At 40.6% G+C, this 26,868-nt stretch overlaps 1 protein-coding gene across 3 annotated transcripts in view; it reads right to left on the reverse strand.

The window, feature by feature from the left end:
- Positions 1 to 26,868, reverse strand: part of ppp2r5cb (protein phosphatase 2, regulatory subunit B', gamma b) — a 107,342-nt gene that overhangs the window by 15,981 nt on the left and 64,493 nt on the right. For all 3 annotated transcript variants that reach the window (XM_084315001.1, XM_084315000.1, XM_084315002.1), the window contains 6 exons: positions 26,082 to 26,281; positions 17,697 to 17,807; positions 17,487 to 17,579; positions 777 to 907; positions 562 to 621; positions 357 to 465 (listed from right to left, as the gene is read on the reverse strand). In XM_084315001.1, the coding sequence (XP_084171127.1) occupies positions 357 to 465; positions 562 to 621; positions 777 to 907; positions 17,487 to 17,579; positions 17,697 to 17,807; positions 26,082 to 26,281 (704 nt within the window). The remainder of the gene's footprint in view (positions 1 to 356; positions 466 to 561; positions 622 to 776; positions 908 to 17,486; positions 17,580 to 17,696; positions 17,808 to 26,081; positions 26,282 to 26,868) is intronic.

A 26,868-nucleotide genomic window follows, 5' to 3' on the forward strand; every position in this document is an offset into this window, starting at 1 on the left:
ATGTTTAATTTGCAACATATGACTGAATTCAATAATTACCCGAGAAGATATTGGGGGCTTTTGGGCCGTTACAGGAGTAGCATTATATTGTGTGCTCTAATATTTTTGTTTGTCCTTTTTCTGAAGTCAGTCTTGTGATGCCAGTAGAGAAAATAATAATTGCATATTCTCATAATGTGCTTGATTTGTCGCCCCCGTCTCTGTAAATGTAGGGGGTAATTTTGCCCTGTGCCACTGTATATTTTCTCCATTGTCAACTAAGTGCTTTAATAGTGATAAAAAACAACAACATTGATTTAGACTATTAACAGTAGCTCATAGTTTTTGTACCAAACAGAATAAAAAGAGAATGTTACCTGTGGGTGATAGACACTAAGAGACTTGACTTTGTGTAACGGCAGTAGAACTTTTAACAGGAAAATCTTGTGCTCCTCTTTCAATGGCAACGCAAAGCCATTGATTATGCTGCAAGAAGATTAGAGAATCAAGAGAGGATTAGTAATACAAAATGTATTATATAATCATGGGGAAAATGTGTTGAGAATATATATATCAACTTACCTTCCTAATATTTCCAATAATTCTGCTATTCCATTATGATGTTCTGTTTCATAAATGAACCTAAAAAAAAAGATAAATAATTAAATAAATAAAAACAACGGCAGACATGACATAAACGTCTGTTCAAATCTCTCGAAAATAGCACTGAAAAACATCCATTAGTCACAAATAACACAAATAATGTCACTAATGCATCCGAGCAGAGCAGTACTTACCTATAAAATATGTTATTTATCTGTTTCCTGATGTATGCTCTCAGGCCCAGGAACTTTCCATAGATGCGATGCAGAGTGGTCTTTAGAAAGTCCCTTTCTCTGGGGTCTTCACTGTCAAACAGGTCTAATAGCTACGGAAGAAAAGACAAATAGAAAAGATTAATAGAAATGCAGAAGAAAAAATAAAACATAATTCAAGTTAGCGCCATTATAATTTGAAATACATATTTTTATTTGAGTTTAGTTCACAATAAATAAGGCAATCAGACGATTACATCACAGCTTAAGTCAAGGATAACACAATAAAGTCTCAAGACTTATTTCCATTGTGTTTCTTGTGTTGACAGCGAAGATGACGTAAGTCCAATGGCTAGGTAGCATTCAACAACAGCTAAAAATCACAGAACTAGACAGCCTTCAACAATAACCCAATACAGCCAGAGCAAGAAACAACAACAACACTACTAGGACCAACATTCCTAGGCTAATATATTATCCATAAGCCTAGCCTCCAGAGGTAGCCAACCCCGCAGCTGGAAATGATGTTTTCCCACATGGTCACTCAAGGCCAGACCCAGCACCACCCTGACTAATTTATTCTTGGGAATCTGTAACATATCTTTTAGTACTTTAGTCAGACCTACGTACCATGAATAAATGGCACAATCAAAACAGCATCAGGCAGCTGATCTTTTCTAACTATGAAACTAGTTCTACCATTCACCTTAACCATGATTTTTTTAAAACATACTCTCTCCTCCAAAGTTACCATCTAAGAACAATCTAGCTGACTGAGGACTAAAGGGTCATTATTACTATTAGTCTATTTCAGCAACCTGGTTGTGGTCCAAAGTGTATAAATTCCATTTTGGCTGTTTGAAGAGACACCTTGTTGTCTATTAGCCAATCCCTAATCTAGTTCAATTCCTCACTTAGAATGGCCTGCAACCTGTTATCATCCTTGTGAGAGGCTAAAGTAGCTAAATCATCAGCATATAAAAACAGATCTGTAAATGCTGACTTCATATAATTTAAATAGATTAAGAATAGTAGGGGACCCGAGATGCTCCCTTGTGAGACTCCACGTTACAGTTTGTTCCTTGAATAGATTACCTTGAATGTATATCCTCTTATCTCTATCTGACAAATAGGAGACAAACCTTTTAAAAGCTTAAAGGACTTGAGCCTACTGCGGATAACTTGTTGAAAAACAGTGTCAAATCCCTTTTGCAAATCAGAGGAGTTACAGACAGAGTTACAGGAGTTAGAGTTACAGAGGTTTGAACACACTGAAATAAAAGTTTTGAATTTTCGTCTGAATTATTTTGAAAACATGCGTGCAGATCCATCTACTCTCTAGTTATTAGCTTAAAAACACTGCTGGGGCCATAGCCTGAAAAACCTAGAACATGTCCAAAGTCGATAACAATATCACAAAGAATTCGTGTTTTACACATCTTTATGTAATGGTATGTTTAGGTGTTTTTCCAAAAAGGAGAGGAGTCAACACTACATCAGGCATTGTCCAGACGAAAGACGGAACCGATCTTTATCGTTTTCATTTCAAAAAAGTTTTCCGTAAACACGAAATCATCTCAAGAAATATGTGCGTCCAAACGAAACCACTGAAACGCTGTATCGCTGCCACAAATGTACAAAATAAACGTCTTTCCTGTTTTAGACATCGCTCTTTTATTTTGAAACCCCGACCGGAAGTGTTATTGTTGTTTTCGCTAGCGGAACAACTTGTGTCGTCCAGTTCTGTGCTTTTGACTTTTGAGCTAACGCTAGTTTCCAAAGGAGAGGAGAGAGACACCACGGCTCACATGCGCAAAATGCAGCTACAAGCAATCGATGATGAAGAGGAAGAGCTGCTGATTTTAATCGGCAGGAGAGAGAGCGCGTCAAAACCGTATATAATATGGTGCGGTCATAGGCACGACAGAGCAGCTCGAACTACTGTTGTATTAAATTGATTGATGTTTAGCTTGTCCCAGTGTCCAGTCCTTTCAACTAGCCCCACCCGTTCATTGTAAACAATGATGCATGTAATTGTATTAACGTTACTGTGTGTTGTAGCTATGTTAATAATGCGCATGCGAGTTAACACATTGGGTGCCATGCATTATGCCCATCTTTACCACTCTCTGCCAGCGGTGTAACCCTATGGAGTGGCTCACCTTCTTTGCAGGGCTATAACTTTTAAAATATTATAGCTATATCGACATTACCAACATTATCAACATCGGGTATCTATCGTTCCGGATGTGGGAACGTTATATTTTTCCATTCATACATTGGCGTGTTAGTACTAGGGCTGACCCCTATTAGTCGAATAGTCGACTAATCGATCGAAAGGAGCCGTAGTCGACTGCCAACCTTAGTCGAATAAGAAAACAAAGTATTATAATTTATTTTTTATTTATCATTCTTTCCAAAAGCAAAGAGGCCTAGAAGCGTGGCTAACGCTAATGGCACGCATACCAGAGGCTAACTGCCTAAGAAAACAGGCACAGAGGCACTGAAAGAGGATTTCACCCATCTAATGAACACACACACTAGACCAGGGGTGTCAAACTCATTTTCACAGAGGGCCACATCAGCATTATGGTTGCCCTCAAAGGGCCAAAGACCGTATAAATGTTAATGTAATGTAAAATAAATGTAGCTACTCATTTACATATTGTTAAACATGTTGTTTCTGTATTTATTACTTATTCAAGTTATATATATTGCATATGCATTTGCATAGATGTAAAAATATATGTTAGCTTATGTTATTTTAACAAATAACTTTAGTTTATCAGAACGCCATATTACTCCATCAATCAATGATCAAACCATTCAAGTAAATAACAAAGAAGAATATCATCAAATACAAGCTATGACATTAAGTTTGTTCAAAACCTTTTTGTCACAGTCAAGAGGGGCAGAACTAACAACTGTGAGCTGCAAAGAACACGTGGGACAGATGTAGCAGACAAATGGCTGCACACAACTTGCAGAGGCCATACATCCAACTAATGGAAGATAGTTTAATTAACTTTAATTAACAGATTGCAGAATGGGTACAGTACAGTACAGCTCAATACACACAATTGTTAAGGGGATGCAGACCAGAGAAAGACTTTCGACTTGTTTACACCAGGGTCCCCCATTTTCAATTCGTAATGAAATTGCTATTATGTGTCTGCATGAACACACAACTGTAACTGTACTCAAAAAATAACAAAATAAGGGTTGTCTCAGTTCACAACTATATTGGTCAAGTTTTGGGTGGGACTTGTTTGCGTCCCTACAGCTTCTTATTCAATTGAGCGAGATGCTCGGTTATGTCACACAGCCAGTTTGCATCTGACAGTTCAGACAATATTTCTTCAACCCTTTGTTACCTATTCCGCCTGGCTCTTTTTTGTATTTTGGGCTGTAAAATCGTCAAAGAATGTCTGAGGAGTAAGTGCTTTTGGCTTTTTTCCTTTGTTACTTCATCAACCTCAGATGTTCAACATACATGTATGTGTAAGAATGTGTAATAACTAAGGCTGTCAAAGTTAAAGCTTTATTAACGCATTAACCCACAATTCTTTTAACGCCGCTATTTTTTAACCCATGATTAATGTTTATATATATAAAAAAAAAAAAAAAAAAAGCTCTTGGGGGCCACATCAAATTACGTGGCGGGCCACATTTGGCCCGCGGGCCATGAGTTTGACACCTATGCACTAGACAAATATCAACATGCATCCATCAGTGGACCAATTGCATGCTTTCGCAGAGGCAGGGTTTCCCATTAATGACCTACCAGCGGTTCCCAAACTTTTTTGGCCGTGCACCCCCTGTCACCTCCCGACCTAGCTGACGCACCCCCCAATGGGTTTCTGTTAGAAAAAATTGTTGCTGGTCTCCGTGCACAGATTTTATTTTTTATTTTATCTCTTCCCACGGCGACTATGGATAGGGAATTTATTTATTTAATTCAAATGTTCACGACAACATGGATGCATGTACTCTGCCAGCATGTTTAATATCCATAATACTAAAGGTTTGACTAAGATTTTTATGAAATTTTATTGTAAAAAAATAATTAAGATTATTTTTTTTTACCACCTATATTAGCCTTTTCATGTCACGCACCACCTAGAGGGCGCTCGCGCACCACAAGGGGTGCACGCACCACAGTTTGGGAACCACTAACCTAGACTGTGGCGACCCGCCACAGTCTAATTAGTCCCGCCACAGTTGTATAATGAAGAAAAACAATATTACATATTTTTTATTCTTTTACAATTTTTTTTAAATATAAAGCTTGCCAATAGGGATGTCTCAGTAGTATTGGCAGTGGTAGTAGTCGTAATAGTAATCCACTATATTTTTTTATTTTCTAAAAAAATAAACCAGTTCAACACAGGTAACCACTTTTGCTTAATTTCTTTGATGGCTCAAATGTATGCTCTAGTCCAGTGGTTCCCAAACCTCTCCTCAAGACACCCCAGCCGTTCCATGTTTTTGTTAAATTCCACCACCAGCACACCTTGATTCAACTAATAAAGGGCTAGTTAAGTTGAATCAGGTGTGCTGGTGGTGGAATTTAACAAATACATTGAACGGCTGGGGTGCTTCGAGGAGAGGATTGGGAAGCTCTAGTCGATTTTGTGTTTTGAGCACAAAGTTCATCATAGATCTAGCCCAGGGGTCGGCAACCTGCGGCCTCGAGGCCGCATGCGGCTCTTTAGCCAATCAGCTGCGGCTCCCTGGCCCAAAAAAATATATATATATTACTTTTTTTGTTTGTTTTTTTCTTATTTTGGAGATCGATGTCATACTGTGACACTGAAATGAAAAAATATTTCATCAACTAAGATATTTAGTCAACAAAAGGCTTACCTGTATGCCTGATATGTGGTGCGAAATTTGCGAACAATAAAAAATTTACTTTTTATTTTATAGATTTTCCACAAATAAGGGAAGGACTCTAATAGAGCTGCATAGTTCAGGGTTTTATTTCAAAGTAGGTCTACAGATGCCAGTGTTTTTTCTCCTTTTCTGTGTTTTATTTCAAAGTAGGTCTACACATGGTATTCTTTTTTCAAAGTGGACTACTTTCTATTTTATAAATGTTCCACAAATAAGGGAAGGACTCAAATATACCTGAATAGTTCAGGGTTTTATTTCAAAGTCGGTCTACAGACACCGGTGTTTTGTCTCCTCTTCTGTGTTTTATTAAAAAATAGGTCTACACAGCCAGTATTTTTTCTCCTCTTCATAAGAGTTTGAGGTTTTCCTTTGGTAAAAACAGGTAAAAACAGCAATTAAAAAGTCAAACATTTTCTTTTTGTTGCTTTATAATCCCATTAATGCAACAAACTGTGTGCTATAAGTATAAAGTATAATAAATCGCAAATGACTTTGGGTATGCAATTGTCAGGCGTTTTATGCTAAATGTGGGGTATGCTTGGGGATATATAAAACGTTACACACTGGTATCTTCATTTTAAGGGTAAATAGGTTGTGCGGCTCCCTGAGCATTTTATTTTGTGGGACGGGGGAAAAGTGGCTCTTTTGATAGTAAAGGTTGCTGACCCCTGATCTAGCCTCTTTATTTTGCTCTCTAAGTGAACCAGATTGATGCATTTAACTTTAAAATGTACACAAAAAATAAATCCGGGGGGGGGGGGGGGGGGGCATAAATCTTTTTAATTTTTATCATTCCATTTGGGCTGTGGGGGGTGCTTAATGTCTGAAGGAGTCGTGAAGGCTTCTTGTCCTCTACAAAAGCATGCAATTGGTCCACTGATGGATACATCTTGATATTTGTCTAGTCTAGTGTGTTCATTAGATGGGTGAAATCCTCTTTCAGTGCCTCTGTGCCTGTTTTCGTAGGCAGTTAGCCTCTGGTATGCGTGCCATTAGCGTTAGCCACGCTTCTAGGCCTCTTTTCTTTTGGAAAGAATGATAAAAAAAAATTATGAAAAAGAAAATATATATATATATTTTTTTTTTAATTATTATATTCGACTAAGAGGTTGGCCAGTCGACTACGGCTCCTTTCGACCGATTAGTCGACTAAACGATTAATATGAGTCAGCGCAGCCCCATCACATACAACACCCCCACCCCTTCCCTACACATACACAAACAAACCCTCAACCCCCAGAGGAGCGACAACAAAAAGATCAGCACAACTTGCGCTGCGGAGAGAGAGGCACACGTTCATTCTCTTGCATACGGTACACTTTTACGGCTTCTCGGTCTCAGAAAAGAGCCTACGGGTGTCTATCTATCTCAATCACCTACTCGAGATAGAACCCTGTGGCCGCCCGATATCCCCCAGCGAGTTGCTAAACTTGCCAAGTTCTCGGGTCAATTACTAATCCTAATCACGCTTATTTCATAGTCACTAATTAGTTATATTATGAAATATAAGCGTAGAATAGTTGTTAACCTCTTTGTTTGTAATAAACCGAATGTATGTCTGGGAAAACTCCTTTCCTATAATAATAATTATTATTATATCATCATTATCATTATCATCACCATTATCATCATTTTAGGAACAGCCTATAACCAGCAATTGATTTAATCTGTATGGCTTCCAGAATATACATATACCGTGTTACCTCAGATGAACGCAGGGCGTGGCCAGCGTTGGGACACATTGTGATAAAGCAGCTCAATGAAAGCAGTCCACAAATTGGTAAAAGTATTTTAACAAAGTTGGTTTAATTAGAAAAAGTAAGTTACAAAGATTCAGTCTTGGAAATGTCCAATCCAGTGATAATAATATAAAAACAAAACATCTCTCTCAAGCATAGCATAGCTTTTTGCATCTAAAAAACAAAGTATTGGCATAGGGACTCTACTTTGAAAAATAAACAGACTAGGTTCCAGTACATCGCTCAACCTTGTCTGCTGCTATAAAAATGGCAATCAAAAAATCTCAAATTCTCTAACCCGGAGCGAGCGAGCCAGGCTTTATATACCCAGGTTCTGCATCATATCAAGACATCTTATTATTGGTCTAAAAATACAGTCATGCCATTCTACCAGCCAATCAACACACAATTCAGTAAGGATGAACTCTCCTCCCTTTCTAGTCGTTACAGTAACTGGAAAAGTAACAGATTACTTTGTGTTGGGAAAAACCCTAGTAAGTCACTTGTCATGTTTATGCATGTTTGCAATGATCAAAATTTTACAGAAAGATAGATATAGCATATATATACATGTATAATTCAATACTCGTATACTTAAACACTGATTGATATGTTCACACATCATACATGTAGTTTTTAAAGTGTATAATGGCTCTCTGCCCCAGAACTGCAAGGGTTAAAACCATGCAGCAGCGATCCACCTTCAAGGTCACATTCCTGGCTTCACGAACAGTAAGAGAGGCCCCTTAGTTATATCCAGTCTCCAGGGCTACACAGGATATGGTAGTTTACACAAGTTACAGTTTTATAGTCTATAGTTCTTACAGTTTTACACAAGTAGGGAGAAAGAATACCTAATAATAATATGTATTAATAATAATATTAATTATAATAATTAATTAATAATCATAACTTCTTCATAAATCACTGACTTTCAGTGCGCATTTGGTGCTTAGATCAGAGGCCTACTTGTCCTGTTATCAAGCTTATAATACATACTTATATTTAATCCTCTATATACATGTTAAATGCTCAATATACCGCATCATACAAGTGACATAAGGCAGAGAGGTAACAGGATGTCAATATAAAAAGTGTCACTAGTTGTTTGATGATGATGAGTTGTTTGTGGGACTTCAACACCCCCTCTGTCATCCTGGTCGGTCACTTTCCACTGTCCTAATGGCGTGTGTACGGGGGGACGAGATGGCAATTGCGGGGTCACTAGTTGTTTGTGGGACTTCAACAAGAACCAACTCCAGTAAGATGTCATTCTTTTTCGGAATTTCATTGGCTACACAAACGTTCAATCAATTTCAGCGTAAGTGGTGATTTGTCCGATCGTTGAGACGAAACCAGAGGTGGTAACTTTTTTTAAACTGACGCTCGTTGGCCGTTTGGTCTTATAACGGTAGTCATTTTAGCTTTCAACCGGTGTGTTGGTTGAGAAACAATAACACAGCGTGACGCCGACAGATGTGTTGCAACGTACGACGGCCTGTGTGTGGGCCATCGGAATTTTAAGAGGTTAAATATATAGGGCTGTACCGAATGTAATTTTTTAACATTCGAAGCTTTGAATGTCTCATCATATTTTATGACGTAATCAAAACAAATTTTCTTTTTTTATAAATATCCTAAAACTAAATCCTCAATTTGAATAAAGTGATTCATCTGATTAAATTAGTCGTTTTTATTTTTATTAAATCAACTTTCTTTAATGAATATAACTCATCAGTTTCGTCAACATAAATAATCCAATAATAGTCTATTTGCCAACACAATGAACCCGGAAATTTTGGAACCACCAAACTTTTATGATAGATATGGATAGTATGGGTCACCAGCACTTAGAAACTGCCGGATGCTAAGTTGTACATGTTTGGCAACTTTTTTTATTTGCATAATTAGCACATTTGCATAATCACCTAAATGGACAAATCTCGGTTTAACTACTTGATCAATTTCAACAATGTTGGAGTGGTTTTGGGGGTTATTCGGGATGCTGAATCCATTTATGATACTCAAGAGTTTCGGAATTGCAATATTTACTGGAATTGACCAAATTTCTATTTCAAGACAAATTCTGCTGAATAATATTATGGGGAAACTTACTCCTTACTTACAAGTCTTGGTTATCATAGACTTAGGTCTACTGTAAGCTTTAAGTCCCACATTAACAAGGTGAAAAAAACATAATTCTTCCACCTTAGAAACAAAGCTAAAGTACAACCATTTATAAATCAAAAGAATGCTGAAAAACTGATCCATGCCTTTATTCCAAGCCAACTGAAGAAAATACTTCAATTTATTCAACTCTCAGCTAGGCTATTACACTGGCTTCCGGTAACATTTAGAATTGATTTGAAGGTCCTCCTCCTTATGTACAAAGCCCTAAATGGAACCAGACCCAAGCTATATTGGCAATTTTCTTGTCAACTACATGCCCCCAAGAACACTACGATCATCTACTTCTATCATCTTGTATTTCTATTTTCTGCATTGCATTTATTCTGTCTATTTTATGCTCATTTGATGTATTCTAGTGTATTTTCTGCTGTGAAGCACTTTGGGCTGCAATTCTTGTATGGAATTTGTACAAATAACGTTTATTATTATTATTGCCATCCTTAGAGTTATTTGCTACCTCTATCTAGCAGGGCTAAAATGATTTGAAATGGTTTTGTTAACCCTCGTGTTATCCTCAAATTTACTTTACACTCTTTATCCTTGGGGACATTTTGACCCCAGCAGTTTAAACCTCCAGAAAATGATCATAATCAAAAGTGTTACCCAAATGTATGTTTCAGGTGCTTCATGTTACTTTGTTGATTACCTAAATAACCATTTAAATAAAACATTACCCCTACTCCCCCCCACCCACCCAATTATACATACATAATATATATTATGTTGTTCAAGTGGGGAGTGGGCCCATGATAACTTTCCGTTTTTGGAAAGTAACGTGTCTGCTTGTGGTTGAGAGACAACAGGAGCATCTGCACTAAGGGTCTCATTCTCATCAGAGGAGGACGCCTCATAATCAGGGTCTCAGACACATTCTCTCCTATGTCACTTTCGCGTCTCTACATTTCGTAGCCGCATTTCTGCAGACCCCTCTCTGATTGGTTGAGCCCATTTCTGCAGACCCCTCTCTGATTGGCCGAGCGCGCGCATGCGCATGAGACGCGACAAGCTCCTCTAGCCAGGAGTCAAAACTCCATTAAGCTCCAGAGAGAGAGGCTGAAAACCCACAGTTCTTGCCCGACGGATGGGAGCCGAATCCCGGATCAGAGTTTTCTGATGAATAGCCCCAAAACATGGAGGTCGCGAACGCAATTTATACGCATGGAAGTATTGATTACGCCATAACGAATCATTAAAAAAATATACCGTTAACTGGAATATGTTGTGTGTGCCTTTACACATATGTTGGTTAGGCTTATGTAATTGGTTAGTCATTAAAAACCAATAATAATCGCTCGCCGGCTTCGCTGACCAGAGCTCTCTCAGGCCCCGTTTAGACGGAAACGCTAGCAGGTGAATCCGCATAAATATTTTTGCTGATGTGCCTTTCGTTTATACGGAAACGGCGTTTTTACGGGGTGAAACCGCAAAAAAGTGAGACTACCTTCCAGGGTGGAATTCCTAGAAACGCAAAAGCTTTGCGATCTCGTCTAAACTATCAAAACGTATAAATCTGTTAAAACGATGACGAAAGGGTTGTCACGGCTCTGGTCGCGCGTACTGCTTACGTCACAGGTAGCAGGTATGCGCCAGTAGCCGAGACGTAAACAAAGCAAGTATGTCTGACTTATATCAACGGAGATCACCTGAAGGCTACATTGGCAGTACTTTTAACCCTTTCACTGCCACACGACAGAAGGTTCACAGCACGTCATGTGACATATGCGCCAATCGTGTGACAGTGGGGCTCCGTCGTCCCGAGTCGTTACAGCGTCGTCTGCACGCAGAATTCCATCCCAAAACGCTCGTCTAAACGTAAAATTAAAAGTGAAACCGCAAGATGACTTTTGCGGTTTCTGTTCACAAAACGCTCGTCTAAACGGGGCCTCAGATTCAAAGTTTTAATTGCAGCCTGGAACATACATGTTTCGGAACCAATGTGTAACTAGACAGTTACAATATAACATTTATATTAATTAACCCAGTTAATGCCTTAAGAGAAAGAGTCTGGTGGTCAATTGCTATGGAAATGTTGTGTCTTACTAATAATAACTAATTCCTTGGTCAATAGAAGTCTCTGTGATACTTTCTGAATATGATTTGGGAACATCAAATGGGCAGGCCACGAAATAACATAACGTTACAATGTACAGTTTCTGACAGCTGGCTGTGTTGTGAAATGTGCATAACGTTATGAATAAACCGCGAAGTCACGCGAAATAACGTTATACGCGATTGATACGATAACATTACATCCGCCTTTTACTGCGTGACGAGCTAAACCAATCAGAGAGGGGCTTCGCTCAACCAATCAGAGAGGGGTCTGCAGAAATGGAGTTCAACCAATCAGAGAGGGGTCTGCAGAAATGCGGCTACGAAATGTAGAGACGCGTCACTTTCACCGTCAAATATCTGTGACAAAACTTCACTGGCAGAAAACCTTTTCTTCAAGGTAATTTTCAAATTAGAGTTTAGAAGGCTGCTATGCAAGCTATGTTTGCTCCTCCCCTATGTTGCGTAAAGTTTAGGTAGTCAAAAATCACAAATAACAATAAAAATACAGTTTGGGATATACATTCTAAAATATATACATTCTAAAATATACAGCCAAAAATATACAGTAGAATTTACAGTAATAAATGTCAAATTTTTTTAATAAAAATGTTTAAGTGTATATGTAAAAATAAGAAGTCAAAAGTCCAGGAAGATTACCAGAGTTTGTACTGTCACTCTATGGTGAGGCAGTGAGGCACAGTGATGCGTTGTATACTCTGATGGTTGTTGGAATTAAGGACTTCCTGTGCCGTTCAGTGTTGCATCTAGGGAGTCTTAGCCTCTGCATGCTACAGAAACTGCAAAGCAACTGCAACACAACATCAGCACGACTTCAACGCAACATGTTGCAGAGGGTGTTGTAGAGTGTGTTGTGAGGATGTTGTGTACCTCTCCCCAAAATCGAATCTGAACAACCTTGCGTTGATGTTGCGTAGCAGTGATTGGTTGGTTAGCGAATGGGGGCGGGGCTGTCATAGAATAATATTGGTCCCGCAGGGAGGAATACCATCCTCCATTGTTGTAGCCAGCCAGCTAGCGTTGATGCTATTCAATGCTATCATACCCAACTAACGTTAATGCCATTCAGAATTTATTAACATACCGGTAGCTACAACAACACACAGTAACGTTAATATAATTACATGCATCATTGTTTACAATGAACGGTGGGGCAGTTCGAAAGGACTGGACACGGACAAGTTAAACAGCAATCAATTAATTTAATATAACAGGTCGTTCGAGATGCATTTTCGTGCCTACAACCACAGCCACAGGGATATATCCAGCTTTGACGAGCTCCCTCTCCTCCTGCCGATTAAATTCAGCAGCTCTTCTCGACCTCGAGTGCCTGTAGCTGCCTGCATTTGCACAAAGGCGTCCATCCCTGCTGCTAGCCAACGTTAAAACTAACCTAAAGTTACACAAGCAGAATACATCACAAATACTTCCGGTCGGGGGATTTCAAAATAAAAGAGAGATGTCTAAAAGCACCGGAAATACGTTTATTTTGTACATTATCTAACGTTATCACGAACTTAAACTAACTTTAGATTAGTTTATGTTCGTGTTAACGTTAGATAATGTACAAAAGAAACGTATTTACGGTGCTTTTAGATGTCGCTCTTTTATTTTGAAATCCCCCGACCGGAAGTAAAAATAATGCTTCTTTTTCTAATTGTTATCAATGGGTTGGTTGAGAAGGGAAGTTTCATCTATCTAGGGAACCTAGCTACATCCGGGGTACAATGTTGCATAGGCTGCACATCGATGTTGCAGAAGCATAAAGGCAGAGTGTTTGCAACACCGTTGCTTTGTCGATGTTGTGTTGCAGTTGCTTTGCAGTTTCTGTAGCATGCAGAGGCCTTTAGTCCAACACTGAACATGCTCCTTCTATCAGCCAAGTCTGTGTATAGCGTGTGGGAGGGGTTGTCCATGATGGCGTGGAGCTTAGCAAGGCTCTTCCTCTCTGACAGAGGAAGAGTCTAGCTCCACTCCCACCATGTTACTGGCCTTTCTGACCAGCTTATTTGTCACATAAGGTACATGTACATTATAGTGAAATGCTTGGTTCTGTATGAGCCCCCTGAGATTGTGCTTCAGACAGTAAAAAAGTAAAAAAAATAAAGACCAAACACTATACAAAATATACAAACTAGTATATAACAAGTACACAATGCAAACAAATGCAAAGATGAGTTAGAGAGGTAGTGCAAATATTTTACTAATAAATAGATACAATATGGTGTAGTGTTTAAAGTGAATGTTAAAGGTGAGTGTTATTCCATACACATGGAATATGTATCTCGATACGATAGAGGGCACACATTGTGAAAACAAAGAACAATTTACCGCCTAATAGAGGCCTTGCACAGAGTGTTTAGAATGCCCATTTCTCATTGTTAAGGACCAAGCAGTGAGACAATGAGGAAACAGGAGTTGTAGATGAAAACTGGGTTTTTATTTACCCACAAGGTGCAAAACCATTGCAAACCAAGAATTTGATAACTAGGCCTATAGATGGGTTTCTCGTCCACGTCAGAAAGGAGGCCAAAAGGAACGTAATAATCCTGGTCAGAACAATGGGGCAGACTGTATAGAGGATACTTTGTAGGACATGACCTCGAGAACATTTGAACCTGTTTGGGGAGTGATTTCACACAGACACAACCAGGAATGAGGAAGATATGGATAGTGGTTTACCATTGTATCTTTGTTCCTGGATTGTAGCCAGCTCTTGATAACAACTCATCAACAATAGTCTTCCGGGATTCTGAAATCGGGAAGGAGATAGCGGGGGGAGCAAATGAATGAATGTGGATGAGAGCCGTGATGTAAGTGATTGCAGCTACGGCTGTGGGGGTGCTGGAGACATGATCGAATAGACTTGTATGCGCCTGAATCTCCTGAACACGGCGCGACCCATTCCTAATCGATCAGAACTAAATTGGCAGAGAAAAAGCGTTTTTTTAAGCACCTATTCCCCATGCACATACGCAGATTGCCCACGGATTGTGACGCCACGCACACCCGCCCTGGACTGTTCCATCAGAGGGGGAGCTTCGGTGGTAGTGTGAGTGGCTACAGACCACTGCACTTAAATATAAACATTATTCTACCTGGAGACTCAATGAAGTAATTGTAGATGTCGCCATAAGACGCGTCTGGCCATTTAGTGGGATCATTGTTTCATTAACCTGTTCGGCTGAAAGGACACTGGCCACCGAAGCTCGCCCCTCTGATGGAACAGTCCAGGGCGGGTGTGCGTGGCGTCACAATCTGTGGGCAACCTGCGCATGTGCATGGGGAATAGGTGCTTAAAAATGGGCTTTTTCTCAGCCGATTTAGTTCTGATCGATTAGGAATGCAACCACTTACATCACGGCTCTCATCCACATTCATTAATTCCCCCCCCCCCCCCCCCCAAATCGCCTCCCCGATTTCAATGTAACGCGGAAGTGTAGTGGTCTATTAGGCGCTCTACAAATTAAAGTTATTATTATTATTATCATTCTGTTTACAATTGAACATTCCATGAAAATTATCTATAAATTCGGCATCTTCTGAAACATTTATAAACAGAAAATTCATTAAAAATGGCACCAAAATTTGGTAAATTCCAGTAATATTGCAATTTTGAAACTTTTTTCTTCTCTTAAGTATAATAACTGGATTCAGTATCCCGAATAACCCCCAAAACAACTCCAACATTGTTGAAATTGATCAAGTAGTTTCTGAGATTTGGCCATTTAGGCGATTATGCAAATGTGTGATAATTATGCAAATAAAAAAGTTGGCCAACATTTACAACTTAGCATCCGGCAGTTTCTGAGTGCTGGGGATCCGTACTATCCATATCCATCATAAAACTTTGGTGGTTCCAAAATTTCCGGGTTCACAATGGGGCTCTATGGGATGGCAAATAGACTATAAGGGCACGGTTGGTACGAAAGTGATGATGGCCGAGTGCCAAGCGGATGCAGATAGGCTACATAATTTATGATAAATGTTTTTATGACGAGTCATATACTATAATAATATAATATTAGTGTAGCCTAATCTTTATCTGCAACTGTGAAGAAAAACCCCATAGGTTTAAACAGAATTAATAGACACATAAAAAATATATATATACATTTTTATTTATTTATTTTATTAAAATTTTTAAATTCGAATGTTGATTTAGAATAAAGAAATTTCAACATTATGAACGAAGCTTCAAACTATTCGGTACAGCCCTATAAATATAGCAACAGGAGTTGATAATTCAACAGTTCTGAATCATTTATATATTGATATAACTTCATTAATGACTTTCTCCAAGACTTTAGAACTAACACTCAGAATAGAGACCGGTCTAAAATTCCCTATATCTGACATTTTACCCTTTTTGTATAGTGGGATGACTTTGGAATGTTTAAAAAAAAAAAAAAATTATGTTTTTGGTAGATTTTTATTTGTTTGTTCTACCGGGCAGTCCGGTAGAAAGAGAGAGAGAGGAAGAACGGGAGGAAGCCATTCGGCAAAGGACGCCAGGTCCGGGAATCGAACCCGGGTCGGCCACTTCGCGACGCAGCGCGTTACATGGGTCGCCACTTGGGTGCCCACTTTGGAATGTTTTATGTAATTTGGTACAGTCTAAAGACAGAGTAATGACAATAGTCAGTGCAACGAAAGGAGTTATCCGGTCAGCTGCGTCCTTCAAAAACCTAGTAGAGATATTATCAAGTCTTGTATTTTTTCACAGTTAAACTGGATTAAAAGATAAACGGTTTGGTATAACACCTAGGTGAGAGTAAAAATGTATGTGATCTAGCCCATAAATTCCTGGGTTGGGGGGGGCAAACTCAACAAGTTTATGTGCAACTGAAGTATAGTAGGTATCACAATGATTGGCAATCTCATCCTTATTGCTCACCTCCTTTCCATCAATGGATAAAGTAATGCATGAGCTAGTGTTGCTTTTGGTCTTTGTCACACAACCCAGACTTTTTATACCTTTCCACAGATTCTGAGGGTTGTGCTTATTCTCTTATTTGTTCAGAGAAGTAATTTATTTTGCCTCCCTGACTATATGCTGGGTTTCGTTCCTGCATTTTTCTAACTGTAAGAAGTCGGCTAGGTCACCTATTTGTTTATACTTAGACATGGCTTTATCCCGAGCACTGATGGCTTCTAATATCTCAGGATTAAACCAAGGATTAGACCTTTGCTTTATCCTAATTGCTCTCACCGGAGCCACTGAGTCAATGACTGAGAGAAATAAACTTGAAATTATCCCAGGTCAGATTAATATAGTTTTTTGTTGACCTTCTTGTTGAGGGACCAATCAAGGGATTACAAATCTGAGGTATCTGAAGAGAAATCAACAGCAAAACAAACCAATCCATAATGGAGAAGAAGCTGTGAGCAGTGTGGTGCAAATTACCGGTGAGTAATATAACGTTAATATTATTGATTTTGAAAACGTATTGATAGAAGCCCACGTTAGCCATCATTACCATTAGAATATCAGCATTATCAAGGTCAAGATCTAATCTAACTTAGAATCTAACGAACACACAGATCCCTCCTCCACTCCGATTTCGGTCTTTTTGAAATCGGAGACAATAGTTATCCCCTTCAATCGCAGAGTCATTGATACTGGGATCAAGCAAAGTTTCAGATATACAAAAAGCTCCCACGAGTTTTGTTGATCAATAATCAAATCTTGTTGATCTTTGGTAAAAAATACACCTTGCATTTAGGTGGATGAAATGTAAGCCTTACCGGTATAGATCAACCTATTATACATGAATACATTGTATCAAGCACTCACCTGCATTACAAATTTCTGGTCGATATACTTCTTGGCTATATTTGGTTGAAAGTCTGGTGACTCTAAGAAGCGCAGGAAGAATTCATAGACAAGCTGTGGAAAAAAGGACATAGATTATTAATGTGATTACAACGGACAACCTACGTATTAGTGAAGTGTATGCGTGTGTGTGTGTATGCGTGTGTGTGTGTGTGTACAGTATGTGTGTACCTGTAGATGCGGCCATGCAGCCTCTAGCGTTGGCTCATCTTCCTCTGGGTCGAACTCTGCCCCTGTGGGGTTGGACGACGGCGGCAACGTCCTGAACATGTTCACTGCAAACTGGGTGATCAAATAAAATACAGGTCAAACATCCACACAGTGACAGACAATAAGATACAGATCAAACATCCACACAGTGACAGACAATAAGATACAGGTCAAACATCCACACAGTGACAGACAATAAGATACAGGTCAAACATCCACACAGTGACAGACAATAAGATACAGGTCAAACATCCACACAGTGACAGACAATAAAATACAGGTCAAACATCCACACAGTGACAGACAATAAGATACAGGTCAAACATCCACACAGTGACAGACAATAAGATACAGGTCAAACATCCACACAGTGACAGACAATAAAATACAGGTCAAACATCCACACAGTGACAGACAATAAGATACAGTAGGGCTGGGCGATAAAACGATAACGATAACTATCGCGATAAATTATTTCCTCGAAATAAACATGAAACGTGGTCGCAAAGTTTCAATATATCGATTTTCCAAGCTTGGATATGAGCACACGCACTAACAACCAATCAGTGAAGGAGATGGCCGACAGCGGAAGGAGACCCGGAATCTAGGACTCCAGTAGTCAACAGGCTGGCTAGGATAATTAGCTTGCACGGCGCTATTTTATAGTTTACCTGCCGAGTTGGTGTGTGTTTTGAATTCTGAGGGTAACTGTTATAGTAGTGTGGGGTATACGGTGGACGTCGTTGCAATGTATTGGGGCGGAACAGAGTATTTTATGGTCATATTTAGTACATTGTCATGGAATACACCGCTTTGAAACGAGGCTGGCTAGGATAATTAGCTTGCACGGCGCTATTTTACAGTTTACCTGGCGAGTTGGTGTGTGTTTTGAATTCTGAGGGTAACTGTTATAGTAGTGTGGGGTATACGGTGGACGTCGTTGCAATGTATTGGGGCGGAACAGAGTATTTTAGGGTCATATTTAGTACATTGTCATGAGATACTCCGCTTGCTCTGGCTAACTGCTAACGTGCGCGGACTGATGACGACATCAACTCGACTCTCGAGACATTCGCAGCAGCAAAACAAGTCTATTAATAGCCCGTCCATCGGCGCCGGGCATAAAAAGTTAATTAAACTTGACAAACATTATATCGACGATAATTATCGATAGAGTTATATGAAAATAATTTTATCGCGATAACGTTTTTGGCCATATCGCCCAGCCCTAAGATACAGGTCAAACATCCACACAATGACAGACAATAAGATACAGGTCAAACATCCACACAGTGATAGATATTAGATAGTGCTCAGGAAAAAGAAACAAATTATTTTCAACAGGTACCCCGCTAGAAAATGCCATAATGGAACATTTGATATATGCCCCATTTGCTGTGGCATATATTCTTTTCACAGAAGTAAAGAAAATGGTGCAAAATAAATGTCATGGCAAACCGAGGAGTATGATGATTGACTAGGGATGGGAATTGATAAGATTTTATCGATACGATTCCATTATCGATTCTGCTTATCGATCCAATTCTTTATCGCTTGCCTTATCGATTCCCGATATATTTATAATTTTTATAAATCAATTGGAAATGCAACAGAACTAAGCTGGTTAGAATAACAACATGCAACTTGACATTTCTGATTGTCATTTATCATTTATTGTTGTTTGTCAAATACAAAAACTGTAAAAAATTTATTAACTATACACTTAAATAAAATAATGTATTTGAGAACTAATTTAATCTATTGAACTGTAGTTGCATTCAACAGGTCGTTATTGCAAAAGAGAATTTGTTAGCAAGGAATCAGACAATTAGGAACCGGTTCCCAATCTATTCCGATTCTTGATTCGCATCCCTAATGATGACTCATCCTTTATTGTCATTCAGTGGTTTCCATTTGTCTGCATGCTCCTGGCCGTGCATTCAGATTCGTTTTGATAATTTCCTGATGGCACAAGACAAGTAAATGTATTTCACAACACAACAGGCCAATGTTGAGTAAAGGGCATACGAGACAAAACATTTTGACAATAGGCATTTATTTAATTTCTTTCTTTAGGGGAAAAAAAGTTTTAACCATAATCAATAAAATTCACAAGTAGGCCTAAATATTGAAAGTGAATGCCAAACTATCAACATATATCATGCCCCATACTGAAAAACAAGCAAGAAGCCTTTCACAATGTTATAATTTCAACTTAATTTTTTATACCGAAAATGTTGCTGAATTGCATAGGCCTACCCCCCTACCATATATCAGATTATATCTTCTCTTATTTATATAACTTCACCCCTAAAATATTGGCTTAGGGTTCATAAATCTACAGATTTCCTCGACTAAAGAAATATTAATAAGATCTTTATGAATATTTATCGATTCATTAATTTCATTGACAAACCTGTACAATTTGTTTGGCAATAAGGCAGAAGGACCTCTTTAAATCTTGTGCTTACCAGAGATAATTTTTCAGGAAATAACTGATTCAGCATGCAAAAAGCATACAAACTGACTAACAAAGTCTTGGTTGACTAAGACCAAACCGACCGATTCTTTGACTAATCGACTAGGGCCTGAACATCAGGGCAGACTGGTGAGCAACCTGTGTAGCGACTAGAGGTGTGACACGTGTAGAGAGACATGACAGAATGTCAGGACCTTTACAAAGGCATTTATAGGCCTTTTCACTCTTTACCGTCTCACTACCTCCCACCCCTACATCCCTAACAAGACACTGCCTGAGTGAGGCGGACAGATTATTTCCACCCCGCAGGGCTCTATGACAAACACCTCCACTGTCTGATGCCAATGACATTTTCAGATGGTGGCATAGTCTAATTTGATGACACGTTGATGCCACTAGGGGCAGAGCGGCTAACTCTGAGTGAGTGAGTGAGTGAGTGAGTGAGTGAGTGAGTGAGTGAGTGAGTGAGTGACATCACTGGTCATATAGATGCACTTTGTGCAAAGTTATAGAAATCATATTCAAGTTAAGATATTTTTCACATGCAATGCAACAAAACAACATTATTTACAACTGTGTGACTAGCACAAGTAAGCAAACAAGGTATCAGACAACTAAATAAGGATGGCTGTGTTGCTTAAAACACACTAACCTGTACCAGGCTAAAACACTCGCCTCTAGCCTGTCAAACCAGGTTAAAACACACTAGCCTCTAGGCTGTACCAGGTTAAAACACACTAGCCTCTAGGCTGTACCAGGTTAAAACACACTAGCCTCTAGGCTGTACCAGGTTAAAACACACTAGCCTCTAGGGTGTACCAGGTTAAAACACACTAGCCTCACACATACATGCACATACTCATTTATAGGAAATAGGCATACACATACCTACATATACACATAGTTGAAATATAAGCTTTCACTGACACATAAGGGGGATACACATGTATATAGGAGACACACACATACGTAGCTGCGAGTAAGACGCACATATATATACACATCTGAGATATACACTCACATAGGGGGCAGAGGCACACATGGATACGAAACCACACAAGAGATAGGAGTACAGTCACATACCAGGAAGATGCACACACACACATATGAGGCATGTACACATGCTTACGTGATACACGTACCCACATACATGTGTCGGAGACATGCGTGCATGCATGTTATCATGCACAACTGCATATGTCTGGGGCGCTTTCTCTCACATGCAATATGGAGAAGGGTGGCATCCCGATAGAGGATGCAGCACATACCTGCTCGAAGGTAGTTCGGTCTACATGCAAGGTATATATATCAGGAATGTATACGCATAATGTATAGTATAGTATGTTTCTTTTTTCGTAAGTCTTTTTTTATTTTCCATGTCAGTTATTAATGTATTTGTATGAGTCCTTTACATGTTTTGTATGTTCTTACAAAAAAGAAAAAGGCAAATCCTGGAAATTGAATATGATGATGTGGAAAGAGATGTTTGGAATGTTGGCGAGATTTGTGCAAAAAATAAAAATATAAAAAAAAAAAAACACACTAGCCTCTAGGCTGTACCAGGTTAAAACACACTAGCCTCTTGGGCGGCCGGGTAGTGCAGCGGACTAAGCGTCCGGCTACCCACCACAGAGACAGTGGGATCGAATCCAGCTGTGGTACTTCCGGGTTGGCCGACCGTCCATACTAACACAATTGGCAGTGTTAGAGGGTGGGAAACCCGGCGAGGGTGGGTCCTGGTCGTTGTAAACAGCGACTCGACAGTTCGGTCGGGGCGCCTGCACAGCAAGGGAAGGATCTAAGAGAAGTAGTGTGACCTTCCACACGTTACACTCTACCAGTGAGAGTCCGCGCTGCCAGGTGAAAAGAAGCGGTGGGCTGGGTACACATGTGTCGGAGGAAGCATGTGATAGTCTCCGCCCTCCCGGACCGACGGTAGGGGGTAGAGTGCACAACGACCAGGAAGGGGATTGGGAATTGGCATAACGACTAAGATTGAGATGGGAGAAAAACGGAAAAAGGAAAAAGATAATAAAAAATAAAAATAAAACACACTCACCTAGTCTAGGCTGTACCAGGTCAAAACACACTAGCCTCTAGGCTGTACCAGGTTAAAACACAGTAGCCTCTAGGCTGTACCAGGTTAAAACACACTAGACTCTAGGCTGTACCAGGTTAAAACACAGTAGCCTCTAGGCTGTACCAGGTTAAAACACACTAGACTAGGCTTGGGCGGTATGACGGTATACCACAGTATTTAGAAATACCGACTGTATTGAAAATCAATACCGTCAAAATCACAGTTGGGTTTCAGTTTCTATTACACTGAAACAGAGTTTCGACAGGGACGGCATTGGTTGTAGTGCACATGTAACGGGGAAGCCCGTGGGTATGTCCACAGTCACGGAAACAGGTGTGTTGACGAGTGACTGTGGCAGTGCGGGCTGGTAAATTAAACTCACTTCCCCATAACAGGGTTAACAGACGCATAGGTACGGTAGTTAGGAGTGAATTCACTTCTTAGTGTAGCGGCCTGTGTCGTCGCCCGCGGACGCGGGAGCCCGCTGTTAGACTCCCCCTCGGGACATTCTCATTTAACATCAAACACAACGCAGACCAATATGATCCGTCACACACACACACACAGCACGCGCCAGCAGAGGGCAGGGGAGGCAGTCCGTCTTTCCCGCACAGAGCTGAGCAAGATGGCGGCAGCATGTCAAACAAGAGCTAAACTTTTCTGCACACACTGTCACATTTGGACAATTAAAGGAATCTGTTCGGATTTAAGCAAAACCCTCACCACGAGTCGACTCACCAGTGACTTCATCCTGCACAACGAGAGACAGAGGCACTTCTTTGGGAATGTAATATAAAACGGGGTGAGTGAGTGTTGACATTTTTTAATCCTAATGCAACTGGCTCACGTTGATACCTGGATGGTGCCGGCTAACTAGCTACCGTTAGCTCACGTTGATACCTGGATAGTGCCGGCTAACTAGCTACCGTTAGCTCACGTTGATACCTGGATGGTGCCGGCTAATTAGCTACCGTTAGCTCACGTTGATACCTGGATGGTGCCGGCTAACTAGCTACCGTTAGCTCACATTGATACTTGGATGGTGCCGGCTAACAGTAACTACAGTAGCTACCGTTAGCTCACGTTGATACCTGGATGGTGCCGGCTAACTAGCTACCGTTAGCTCACGTTGATACCTGGATGGTGCCGGCAGTGGCTACCATTCTGTGATTTGTTTACTTCGAGGTTGAAGAAAGTGCACTTTCAGGTTGAAAGAACGGCCCTAATCTCAACGTGTTTCAATATAAGCGAGCGTTGTGTATGGTGATAACGAGTATATTGTTAGCTCCTCCGCCGCCGCCGCTCCGAGCAGAATTAAGTTCAAGTTATCATTGGTTCGGCCCTCCAACACAGTTCAGGTTTCTCATGTGGCCCCTTGTAAAAATGAATTGCCCACCCCTGCTCTATGCTGTACCAGGTTAAAACACACTAGACTATAGGCTGTACCAGGTTAAAACACACTAGCCTCTACTCAAAGTTTCTTCCCAATACTGGTCTCCAATATCTAAGCACCATACGCAACATGTCAGAAATCTAAGAAAGTAACTTGATTTTCTGTATTTTCTTGTCACACAGAAACATATTAGACTTCTCTAATGGATCATCTAGACTAATTCTCTAAGCCTATAGGTCTACTCTTAAACCACTGCTCTCATCCACCAAATCGGTGTGGTTTACTGTGCTTTGTTCAACTTTGTTCCCAGGATGTATCACTTAACACAGGTGCAAGCAAATTAATGGTTTAACTATTCAAGATGTCAAATGTGACTAAAACGGTTGCACTCTGAGAGAGACAGACGGAAGGTAAAGAACACCGCCTCTAGCCCCCGCCACAAGAAAGGTCACAGCACACTCGCTCATGAATGTTTACGTGCTAGAAGCAATTTCCTCCTTCCCCCGGAGGCGTGTAGCTTTATGCCAAGCAAGCAGTGCAAAAATTTACCGTAGTGGCATGCAGTAATGCGCCTTTCATTTTCGCGGAAATAGGCTGTCTATTGCCATTCTCTTTGACAAACTCTAACCTTAACCAGCTCCTTAACAGCGCCTAAACTTAACCGTTCTAACCTTAACCAACTCCGAAACAATGCCTAACCTTAACCTTAACCATAGAAATTATATTGCCATTCTCTTTGACAAACTCTAACCTTAACCAGCTCCTTAACAGCGCCTAAACTTAACCGTTCTAACCTTAACCAACTCCGAAACAATGCCTAACCTTAATCGGCGAAAGAATACACGTTAAAAAAAAATCACGTTAAAAAATATTTTCGATGGGATTCGAACTCGCCAGCAAACAAGCCATAGGATCCACAGCCATGTGTCCTTACCAATTGAGCTATTTGTTGGATACTGAATTAGGGGCGGTGACTTATATATATTGAGCTCCGCTCGTGTCGCATGCGCGGGCACCTCGCGCGAGCACGCCGGCGCACGCACGCACCTGAGCGAGCACGCCGCCGCCGGTGCACGCACGGTAGCATTTGTCTGAAAAGAAGGGCGCTTTACCGCACTAGCGTGCGGTGACGAATGCGGAAGCATTTTTGCACTGCTTGCTTGGCATTAACGTACAGGCCCCCCGGAGAGTGCGTCTAATGGAGACAACAGTTGTGTCACGACAGACGGCAGCCTACCAAATCCTTAATCTAAAGCTGGAACAGGGGCATCAGTCATGCTCTCAAAGAACAAATTATATGCCGCACTTTAACATAAGGAGAATACACTCTTCATAGCTATAAAAAGGAGTTTGTCGCGTCAATCTCCATACTTTGATGATGAAAGTCATTAGTGGACTTCAAAGTGTCGCTGTCATTAAGAGGTCAGGGGACGGGGTGACCTCGGGTGAAGAGGGTATATTTTCATGCTGATTTGGCAGTTCCCTTGAATTTCCTGCAACACTAATCAAATGGAACCAGGAAAAGGAGAATGGGGGTAAATATGCACCTCGATCGTCTGTGGTTTCCTGCGTGGCATTGAGGCAGGGCTTTGATAAACATCAAAGGGTTTTTAATGTTGCTGGGCAAAGCAGACCTGGCACTATTGACACATCCTGGCCACAGCCTCAGTGGAAGCCCATCTAATAAAAGATACTGTGGCAGCTCCGCTGCAGCCAGACGGATGCTGCCGACTACGGCTCGGCTGAATGGAGTGGGTTTGTATCTGTAGCAGAGGTGGTTAAAAAAACAGGTGACCCTGTCGTCGTAAAGTTTGTATGATATGATGCTCATCAAGCAAGTTCTACCGAATGCTCAGTTCAGTGACTATCGCGCTTAACTAAATTCAAGTTCAAGACTGAAGCGTGATGTGAAAAAATCATTACCATCACATTACTAAGCTGATGGACTGGAGGATTTGAAAGGAGACTTTGAAGAGAAAAGGGTAATTTTCGACTGTATTTCAGCAGTGGCACACCCCACTGGCCTTTGTTGAGACTGAGCTTTCTGTTGAACACAATGCAAACTTAGTTAGGATGAGTTTTGACTTAAACCTCAGAATGTGCTGTGGTTCGTTATAGAGTTTTGTATATGTAATGCATACAAAGCTGGTCAATAGACTACGCCTGATGCTAGTGCTACCCATCATGAGCCATTGTGGATGATCATTTGTTTAAAAAATAACTTGAAAACAGGTCTCAGGCTGCTTATAATCATCTGACCAAGTGCTATGCTTGATAACGGGGTTCTATTGTGATGTCGTCACACAAGTCCAGCGACATCCTCTGTCCACACACGTGCCACATCAGGGACCCCTTCCCCGAACCCAAGTCAACCCAGCCTACAGCAGCACTGACCATGTGCACCACCTCTGGGTAGATGGGCTCTGTAATGACGTTCCTGTTGTGGGTGATGTACTCCACCATCTCGCTCAGCGCCGCCCGCTTCACCTCCTTCCATTTTAGGTCGCTCAGCGGGTCGGAGACGAAGTCGAAGAGGACGCAGCACTGCCGCAGCTTCTGAATGAAGAGCTTCTCCTGCTCCGTCGGGGGGACATCTACGGGTGAGGATGGAAGGAGGAGTTATTGAGATGGGTCACATTCATTAGTTTGGATGTTTTTTGTTGTTTTAATTTCATCGACGTAGAGCAGACTTAACAGTGGTCCTGGAGGTTCTATGGCAGGAAGAGTATAAATATACAATTCACAACCAGAAATCAAACATCGATGAGGTGTCTGTGTGCGTGTGTGTGTGCATGCGTGCATGCATGTGCACTAAAGAGCTACTGTGGCAAAGAAACCACATCTAAGACGAACTCGTCTCTCGCACTGAAAAAGAGTCAGAAAGAAACTTGACATTCTTGCATTAAAAAATATCACTGTCAATGCTTATGGGGAAATAGCTTCTGGGGAAAATAAACTGAATAAAAACTAGGACCCACCCCAGACCAATTAAGCCCCTCTAGTTTGGTGCTTCATGACAGATTCTTGGCTGTTTTGGGACAGGTTTCCTAACGCATGCAGCACCATGCAGGGGGGGAAGCGCATGAATGAAAAGGGCAGCTCTCCATTTCACACCGTTGGCAGCAGAGCGAGTGACATCAAGCCAGCACCGCCGGGCCTCTCGCTAGAATGACATCAATTA

The sequence above is a fragment of the Notolepis coatsorum genome (genome assembly GCF_963971535.1).
Source record: "Notolepis coatsorum genome assembly, chromosome: 5".
NCBI classification, from domain to species: Eukaryota; Metazoa; Chordata; class Actinopteri; order Aulopiformes; family Paralepididae; genus Notolepis; species Notolepis coatsorum.